The sequence below is a fragment of the Drosophila ananassae genome, chromosome 3R, assembly GCF_017639315.1.
Source record: "Drosophila ananassae strain 14024-0371.13 chromosome 3R, ASM1763931v2, whole genome shotgun sequence".
Lineage (NCBI taxonomy): Eukaryota > Metazoa > Arthropoda > Insecta > Diptera > Drosophilidae > Drosophila > Drosophila ananassae.
Window position 1 is genome coordinate 25,010,007 of NC_057930.1, and position 10,252 is coordinate 25,020,258.

At 45.1% G+C, this 10,252-nt stretch overlaps 2 protein-coding genes across 3 annotated transcripts; both read left to right on the forward strand.

Annotated features, from left to right (window-relative positions):
- Window positions 1-217: 217 nt before the first annotated feature.
- Window positions 218-1,144, forward strand: LOC6497602. The gene has a single exon (XM_001961694.1). It carries the CDS (start codon window positions 218-220, stop codon window positions 1,142-1,144), a length of 927 nt encoding a protein of 308 aa, XP_001961730.1.
- Window positions 1,145-1,607: 463 nt separating this feature from the next.
- On the forward strand, window positions 1,608-2,797 carry LOC6497603. 2 transcript variants are annotated; one of them, XM_014906249.3, is made up of 2 exons: window positions 1,608-1,741; window positions 1,785-2,797. In XM_014906249.3, exon 2 carries the CDS (start codon window positions 1,809-1,811, stop codon window positions 2,712-2,714), a length of 906 nt encoding a protein of 301 aa, XP_014761735.1. In that variant the 5' UTR covers window positions 1,608-1,741; window positions 1,785-1,808; the 3' UTR covers window positions 2,715-2,797. The 2 variants fall into 2 exon arrangements, with proteins under 2 accessions (XP_014761735.1, XP_001961729.2); XM_001961693.4 differs by having other exon boundaries at window positions 1,623-1,741; window positions 1,809-2,797.
- Window positions 2,798-10,252: the final 7,455 nt, after the last annotated feature.

Here is a 10,252-nt window from a genome sequence, read left to right on the forward strand (position 1 = left end):
CGGGGTAACAATATCAGTCAGCACTCAGAACTACACCGATTAACACCCACAACACAACCCAAAAAAAAATACTAACACAATAAAAAAACATAAGACAAAAAAGTGTTTATTTGCTCGTTTCGTTTTTGGGAGACTTACGGTCACAACCACATTCAAGTTTCACTTTATTTTTTTTAAAGATCAAACCCCATATAAAGTAGAACTATATACACCCAGTATGGCAGCCAGAGAGACCATCAAGAAGGTTACATTCGATCCCATGAGTTTCATGCACTCGAATATGGCGGACAGGGCATCCGTGGAAACAACCGGCAGTAGGTCGAGTAGACTGAGCAGCAAGGCACTGGCGGAGAAGCTGACCTGGCAAGAGGCCAACCCGAAGTACAACTTCTTCGAGAGGGACCTCTTTCCAGACAGCTCGGACAGTTCCTCGGACGAATTCGACTTCCCGGAGACCCTGGTGGAGCGGGTCCATCGCATCTACTTTGCGCGCCGTCGGAAGCAGCACTACAATGAAGCCGCCAACCGGGCTCTAGCCAGGAAGTTGATTCACGAGGAGTTCGGCAGCCAAACGTTCAGTTCGCAAGGGAGCAAAAAGGATGAAGAGGGCATTCCTGACGAAGCGATGACTGAGTGTTCCATGTGTATAGATGAGTCATCGGAGGGCTCGTACCCCTTCTTCCAGCAATTAGATTCGTCCAGTGTGTCGACTGTGGATGAAGCAGAGTTGAAGGATGAACCAGAACCCGGATTCCAGCCGTCTCATCGCTGCTACGAAACACTGACTGGCTATAATAATACTGTTACTTCGAACAAAGTCGTCGCTGCACCCAAATCACCCGAGCCATCTCACGATCGAATACCAGATGACCCAGTACCTGAAACGACAGATCGACCACGAGAACTACCAAGCGCTCACATACCAACCTCATTCACCGATTCCCGAATGTTGGCCGACAATTTTTATGATATGGCTGAGGACAGGAATAATGTGCTCACTGCCATGGAGCATTGGTTGTCAATGAAGCATACCCGCGTGATGGACAAGGGCAAGAACTGGGACCTCGACCAGTCCCGCAATAGTGAGGACAAAAGAAAGGACAGAAAAAGTCGCAGTATCAACGTTTCTCGCGGGCAACTCTAAAGTGCAAATATTTCCCGCATCATACTGCAAAATATTTCTTTCAATAGCATTAAAATGAGAAAAAAAAGAATAATTTGAAACTATAATCTATTTTGTTTTGTTTTTCATACAATCCGGGTTGTTATTTTGGCCATCCATTTCCGCCCTAAGGATAAAGGATAATTCTTTTAATGAAGCATCTTCCACACACCTTTCCCCTGTAAATAGAAATTGTATCTCCATTCCAATTTAGACACCCTAATCGCCTCTGATATCAAATGGCTCCATAAGGATACTCCCTAAAGGCTTGAATGCCAAAAATAGTTTCCTCAACCCAAAAGACCGCACAATTATTTCGGCCATTAAGGACCCCAAGCCAACCCACACACATTGCTAAAGGAAAAGTGAGCCAAAAGGATAATGGCACATTACGAGTAGCCATACAAAAAATTATAAAAATAGCGAATAAACCACAACCATGCCATAAGTAGGCTTTACGTCTAAACTTCAAAGTGATAACTATTCAGTCACTTTTTCGAAACAGGGATCCTCAGTATATGCTTTGAGCTACACAGACCTACAACAAAATATATATCCACTGTATTAAGGAGCCAACAGGTATTTTTCACATTTAACATACACTCTACATCCTAATTTAAAGACATTTCCTTCTTTCCAATTGCGGATGGATGAGAAAAAAATAACCTTTGACCAAATGAACTTGGGCTCCCCCGTGCACTCCGATCCATATGAACATCACTTCGACCCAAGTCACATTGACAAATCAACGCCGGCACAAAAAGTAAAGACTGTTGCAGTGAACAATGAAGATCTGAAGAGGCAGCTCCGCAAGGAGGCGGTACACATTTTGCCCGAGATCTTTGTTAAAAACCCCGATAGCTCGGACGATTCTGACGATTTCGATATCCCAGAGACCATGCAGGAGAGGGCGCGCCGCCTTTGCTTCGCACGGCGCCGGAAGCTGCATTACACGGAGTTCACAACAGTGGCGCTGGCCAGACGCCTAATCCACGAGGAGTTCGCCAATTTCTCCGAGAGCGTGGAGAGCGAGGACATACGCTTGGAGGCCGCCATTACCGACGAGGAGTGCCCGCCATGCGAGGAGTCGACAAACACGTACCCCGTTATCCAGTACTTCCGCTCCACGCTTCTGTCCCATGTCTCAGACGATAGCCTTGTGAAGGAAGAGCCGGAGCCGGGCTTCGATCCGACCCATCCCTGCTATCAAACTCTGACCGGGCAAAACAGAGACCAACCCGAATCGGACCCCGATTCCGAACCGTTACTCCTCCGTAAAGAGCCATCAATGCCAGTTAATTTGGACAGTCCTGGGGATCTGTTCCCCGCATTCGCCACTTTACCCAAGGCCGAAGGGCGCACCCCCGCCTCCTCCGTGGTGGTGGATCGGAGTAGCCGACCGAAGCACACTCGAGTCCAAGAAGGCGATAAGACCTTCGACCTCGTAATGCGACAGTTGCCAAAGAAGAATGATAAGTCGAAGAGCAAGCCGAAGCTCAAGGACAATGTGTTGAGGGCGTCAACGAGAGTCAATTCTGTACAGATTCTTTAGAAACTCTGCCCTTCTTAAGAATATAAATAACTGTCAATGTAGCAAGTGCGCGATCAGCAAAAAATATAATTTTGAAGGACTAACCGCCTTTAAAGTCTCTGTGTGTATCATTGTCCTTAAAGCCTCCTCTGCAACAACTTTAATTCAATTCGCAAATACTGTTAATGAACGTTGCTTGGTATTTTCTAACTTAATGCTCCTCTTGGCCATGAAATGGAAATAAATATCATGTCATACGATCTGCAGCGAAAATCCTCACTCGGCTAATAAGGACTTTGTTGTCTGAGCAGGATAATGCCATTCCCTAAATTGTCTAGACGTTCTCGGTTGCTTGAACCTCTCGTGTGTTTGTCTTTTTACGATGCAGTCCCAGCTGCCAGTTCAAGTTCCCAAGTTCAAAGTCAAAGCCAAGAGATTTGATTATAACATTTAATTGCGGTTGGCTCCACACATGTGGAGCTGCTCATGTCCTATTAAAATAATTTAATGAACTGAAAACGATTCGGGGAGTAGAAGGCAAGGATTTTGTTACCAAAAAAATATTCCATTTGCTTTGCAAATGTTGGCCAACCCATGAATTACAGAGAATATTTAAAGACCTGCTGCGAGGAGCCCTTTGCAATTGTTTCAGGCATCTAATTTCCGTAATTTTGTGTGCTTTTTTGTGGGGGGGCAGCGAAAGTGACTCGTCATGCCGACGAATCAAGTCGAGTGGTCCCCAAGTGCCTCGTCCTAATCATCATCCAAACATTGTGGCCAGTCATTGTGACTTATGTCAACCCGATCAAGTGTGTCCTTGCTGTGAGTGTGTATGGGCATGTGTTTGCTTGCCCGGCCAGGATACAAAGCGATTGTTCTCCGAATTCGGAATTGTTTCAAGTACGATCCGGGCTTGGCCGGACAATGGTCGAGTACAATTGAAATTTCTGGCAGTGGGTGGGTGCTTCGGCAAATCGGTAACGAGGGGTGGTATGTTTGCCGGACACTTGCCGTCGAAGTAAATTACAAAAGGGGTCTAGTGGAGCACGTGAGATAGTCCGAGGCTGGGACTCCTTGGAAAACAATACAAATTATCGGTCAATGTGCCCCTTTTCCAATCAAGACTATTCCATTCATTAGATCCCACCAGGTCTTGGATTGATTGATCGATTGCCCGTTTGTTGTCCGAAGGACACTTGGCCTTTTTTTGGCTTGGCTAAGCCACTGGAACGCGTGAACCTGTCACAACGAGGGCTATCGCTGAAATCGAGCGTGGGATAAGCGCCACACGCCCATAAAATATTACTTAAAGCCGGCGGTCACGTGCCACGAGTGCTGACCCCAAAGGAAACCAAAAATCATAACTCAATGTCGGGCTAACCAAGTGCAAAAGCACGAAATTAGTTTACACTTGAACCCCGGTCACCTGGCCTGGCACTCTCACCTGTGCTGCCCCATCCCCCCGTTGGCCCCCTTCGTCGGACATATTTTCGCTGCAGTCGCAGTTGCAGTTGCAGTCGCAGTCTCAGTCGCAGTGGCATTCGTGTTCATGCATAAACAAAATGGCTGCTGCAACAACCGGAAACTGACAGCAAACGACATTTGCGATATGCATCATATGTCTGCCCCCTCAGCGCCGCTCCTGTCACTCTCAAGGATGCGGGGGCGGTGGTGGTGGTGGCGAGTCAGCTACTTGGCATATTTCTGTCGTGTCATTGTTCCTTGTGCGTCTTTTTTGCAGCTGCTCGTGATCCTTCTCCTATCGCCTCGCCTCTCCCCTCTACCCTGCCGCATGCCAACGCCACTGTCTGCCACTGTTAGCCTTGCAGGTGCAATTATGACGGCGGCATCGCATCGCTGGCACGGGTCTTGCCTGGCGAGGCAGGAGGCGGTCGGCGGGAGGCGATGGGGCATAGTATCCGCGCGTGTGTGAGTGTGGCAGTGTCAGCGACACATACACATTACATCATCAGGCAACTTTTTGCAACTGTCATAAAATGCCAGCAACAGCAAACAGAGAATGCCTCGTAGCTCATCAGTTAACGGCTGGGATACCCTTTTGGAAAAGTAATATTATAATAAAAAATAATATACCTTAAATTAAGCTTAGTTTATAAAATATAATTGTTTACTTACCTCAAAAACAAATACTTTCCTGGAAGAGTATTTTTTTGGCCATGAAAAACAGAATAGATAGCTCGAACAAGCTTGAAACAAATGAATGTTGAATGAATAAAAAACAGAAGCTAGAAGAGCAGGACATACCATTTCAAACTTCAGCTAAGGGCACAGTATTAATCAAAAAGAGTTTCTAGAATGGAAAAATAAAGTCAAGACTATGATGAGTTTAATATTTTAAATTAAAGTTTAGTTTGAGATTTTGAAACTATGATCCTGCAGAAAACTCATAGATAAAGTTAAAGGATCAAGTAGGAGATTCTCTACCAAGTCCTTTTCTAGACAGCTCACTGTACTATTTCTGTTGATTCTTTTGGTGCCTTCACTGCTCCTGTAGCTGCATTTCCGGCTGCTGCTCCTTCTGCTAAGCCGGAGTGCTAAATCCTTAAGCCACCTTGCTCCGCCCCGGCACAGCCCACTCCTCCGCCCACCCCGCGCCATGTCATTTCTCTAATGAGCTGTGTGTGTGTGCACGAGTGTAAGTGTGTTGCATTGTTGTTGACGTTTCAGCTGGCATATGATGCTTGTTAGTGACTTTTTTCTCCTCGCCGTTCAGTGTTGCTGTCCTGGCCGTTTTGTTGTTTGTTTCTTTCGTTTGCGGATGTGATCCTCCGGCCTGAGCTGAAATATTTTCATGAGTTTTGACAGTAATGTGTCGCAATGTTTGTCACAGTGTCCTTTTTTTCCTCTCAGCTCCGGCCAGGCGTCATCTAGCGCCGGAATGTCGGCCCAGTCATATGCATAGTGGGGGAGAGTAAAGGATATAGTGGGGAGGTCTCGTTTTCAGTTTCGTTTTTAACGGTTAAGATCTCACAATTTATAGTTTGAAATAAATTCTATATGAGAGTCAATCAACGATTTTATTCATAACAATTTTTCTTAATAATATAACCTCTTAGGAAAGCAGGAACACTCCTGGAATTGGATGCAGGATTCAGGACAAGAATCCGATGGGAAAGGATATAGGGGATAAGGGCCCTGATAGGGAATGGGGCCTGTTGGAGTCCCCTCGCTCGTCGCGAGTGTTTAAGCGTTGATTACACTTTCGTGTTTTGGCGTTGCTTGTCACTTGTCTCTTGTTCCTGTACAAGTTACTCGGCTCCATTGTTTTTCCGGCTGTTGTTGCTCTAGTTGCGGATAGTCGTAGTCGCAGTTGCAGTCGCAGTCGCAGTGCCACAGTGTTGTTCATTTGCCACATCTGTCTACATTTGCATGTTGTCTCTGCTCAACGAGTCTGTTGACTTCGTCCTGCGCTGGCAGCCTCCATTTTTTATTCCATAGGCAGGCGGATGTTTCTGCATGTGTGGGTCCTGCAGATCTTCCCATCTATGTAGTCCTTCGTTTTTGGGGAAATTACCAAACAAAGTTTTATTGAAAGCGGCCGAAAAAAAAATAAATTAATTTCCCAACGACAATGCCGGGCTGCAGTGCATGAATATTTGATATAAATAATTGCATTTTGTTATGTGCCAAATTAAAACGAAATGCCGTCATCATTTTTGATGGCATGTCAAATGTTGGGCATTAAGTTTTCAACCGAACCGAACTCCCCCGACTGGGGATGACTGACTGACTGACTGGTGGGCCACAAATCTTGCGTCAGCGTCTGGTGTTGATTGCCACAATGGGCATTCTGCAGCCTAGCCTACACTGGCAAACCCGAATACTCCCACACACACACACACACACACCCAGCAGTGGCCCATAAACACCCAGGAAGAGAGCCAGAAAGAGAGAAACAGTCGTAACAAGCGATATTTCATGTACATGCCATATATCAATGTCACTTTACTTTGGCAAACAGTTTCAGTTAATACACAATCAATGTACCAATGTGTTATCAATAATAAATTGCTGGCGATTTATCAGTCAATGCAGCAACAGCAACAACCTCAATGGCGAAAACAGGAGCCGCAGGAAGAGTACCAGCTATAGTGCCCGGCAACAAACAGAGCTTGCTGCCCAAAGTCTTAACTTGGCCGGAGAGAAATGATTCCCAAACTCCTTCCTTATGCGAACTCTGATACTCCTTACTCTAAGGATAATTTAATCTTCAAATCATTCTCTAACAGCAATCCTGCAATAGTTAAATTTTTTTAACACTTTTATTTAGTTTTGTGTATTTTTTATTTAGAATCTGAGACTCTATGCGATCATCGACTCCGCCAGAGACATTCTATTCTCCTGGCGCCTGAAAGGGTAAACGTGGAATTTGGGAGGAAAACTTTTAAATCCGCCCACCCCTGCCTCTTAACCGCTGGCCGCACACGAAAGTCAAACATAAATCGCCCCCGCCCACTCCATCTCCTGGCCAGGGCTGGCTCTTCGTCCTTTTCACTTTTTGTGAAAATTATAGCTTTGCGTGCAAGTCCAGAGAAAGAAATTACGGCCTTAAAATCTTCTATAATTATAGTCTATTTAAGTTAGCCATTGCCCCACTTAGACCCTCTCTGAGATTACTAATTTAATCAGATTAATTTCCATTTTCTAAACATTTTCTCTCAGTGCATTTGTGTGTTTCTTTCGGTGTGTGCGCTTTGCAAGTTATGCGCAGCATGCAGAACTATGCACGTGCTCGGCTGAAGTGTATAAATGTGCTAGTGGCGAACGGGTCCTGGGTCCTGGCAAATCCCCTGGCACGCCCCCATTTCCATACCGCCCGCCGCATCCCTCGACTGCCGCCACGGACCTTCGACAATGCGAGTCATGCGGTGGACTCATATCGGATGACAATTAGGCCCTGGTCATCAATTCCAAGTGCACAAGCGATAAATCTTTGGTAATTTGTATCTGTGTGTGCGGTGCTCCATCTTTCGTTCTCCTTGCTCTTTATTTTCTATGGAGAAGTGGCAGGGTGTATCCTGGCAGGTTAAGTGCCAGAAACTCTAACTAATGTTAACTAAAATTGTAAAATATTTTAAGATTTTTTATACAAGCCATAAGTGATTATATTTCGGCTACAAAGTTACAAGTTACAAAACTCCAATCAGCTTCCATTTCGGCGATCCGAGTTGCAAAAATGTCATGCATTTGGCAATCTCCTGCATCCTTTATCTGTCTATTTACACACGGCCGGCCACAAGGCTTTAATTTAAATAATTAATAAATTATTATGCTGGTCCGACTGACTGACTATTCTCCGCTGGGAGCGGATGTTGGCTAAAAGTTTCTCATTAAACAAATATTTTCACAGCAGTTAAAATTTATGTTGCCAGCCAGAGACGCAAACATTGGATAAATATGTATGGGAAATTTATGCGATGGCGGGCCTGGGCCTGGGAGCTGAGTACAGAGTTAGGTGAAAACTGCAGCAGAAGTAGTGCAGTGTAAACAGGAGGCGGGCCGGGCCGGGCCGGGCTTAGGACAAGGACATGCCAAAGGACACACACACACGCTCGCATGGCGGGAGGATGGAGAGGGCACATAATGCAAACATGTGACTTCCGCATGCGGTGCAAACACTTACGCACACTCCACCCCCTGTGCATTCATAAAGTTGCTCCCATAGTTGTTAACAACTCGAGCCAGTCTGTGGACGTTCTTGTGTCCTTTCCGACCGCTTGTAGCTGGTGTTGTTGGACCCAACTCCCCTCCCAGCACTCTGAGCCCCCGAAACCATACTGAGTTTGGGGTTAAAGCAGCATAATGTGAAATAACTTATTGCCCTTAAAATGTCATTTATGTCAACGGTAAGATAAGTTACACATACGCACTGTGCGCCCCGGCCCGGCCCTCCCATTAACCCCACAGCGCCCGCTGGTCCGGTTGGAGCTGCCTTGTGTTATTCTGTCTGCTTGGCAGGCTTCTGACAACAATTAAAGTCAACAGGAAATGTGACACATTTACTTTCGGTAATATAATATTTTCAATTATTTAGCATAAATGCATTACACGTCAGGCACGCTGCCCCAAAGCGAAGCTCAACTCGCAGATACCCTGCACTTGTACTATGTAGTACTTGTTTTGTATTTGAAAGACACCCATCACAGTCTGCTGTCGAAAGTACCTCAGTCTGAGGCCTTTTTAGATCAAGTATCCTTGCTTTCGCCCGTAATTTAACACATGTTTTGTGTTATACCATTCGAAATATCCTGCGGCAATTTCCAAAAACTAATTAGCTGCCTTGTTACAGCTTCGTTCAGATACATTCGCACAATAACAAGATTTTCCGTTTCCCCCTCAACTATGCTGTCTTCAATTTTGAATGCAATGTAAGGAGCGTCCTTCGGTTAGGCCCTGATGAGCACAATAAACATTTTCATTGGAGTGTAACTTTTATGCCGGTAGTTTGCTTGCCTCACATTATTATTTCATTGACTCGCCCCATGTCTCAGTCTGGCATGTGTTCTGGCACTCCATTAAAAGGCTGACAATAGCATGCACTTTAAATTCAGAATGCAATTTCTAAGCCATGGTTCTTGCATGAAAATGAGATGTATCATATTATTTTTCGGTCTCATTCAGCTAGTCCATGGCCCAATTAAGATAAGATCCACTTCGGCCACCAATCCGTCCAGATACTTATCGCCCATTTAACCCAATGAATATGTAAGCACGCATATCCGAAAGCATTGTGTGCTTAGCCGCGCCATTTAAATATCCACACAGAATTCAGACACAAAAACGAGTGGCAGCCAAATAAGGCAAACATTTGCCACGTATTTTGTCAAACCAGAAAATGGCCAAAAAATAAAATCGAGACACATTACCCACAATTAGGTGGGCTAGGAAAACTGTGGATAGATAGCGGATAGTGCCTGAACACATGTAAAATGCGGACAGGAAGCGGCTCTGATAGAGGCAATTAACAGCTCGACACGCTATATTTCCTCTATATGGAAAACAATATTTATTCCTGCCACGACATAGCACGTGGGCTGCGAGAAACGTTGTCCGTAACACCAATGAACAAATTTTAATATTATGTTTATAAAGATTTCCCTATTCAATGCATTAATTACGCTTTAATTGGGTCGAACACACTCCTGCTGCTTGAATCGCCAAACAGTTTTTTGAGTGTAGACCAGGGAAGCGGAAGGAACAAGGTGAGGCAATATAAATACGAAAAATTTGGACACATAATTAAAAATACAAAAGCATAAAGAGAGAAGGCAGAGGAAACGGCCGGCTAATGGCTGTCGATGGCGATTAATTTATTGTTATTGCTTAGGTAAACAAAAGACGGCATCAGTATCGGAATTGGATTCGAGAGCCCGACCATCCCGGGTTCTCGTATTATTAGTAAACCAAATGCGTAGCCATAAATTACCACTCAGAGCGATGCCCGAATGAATCTTGAGAGCAAAAACTCGGACCACAAAAGCAGATATGTAATGAAAATGCCTCAGACACAGGACTTGAGGTCCTTGAGGAGACGGCCG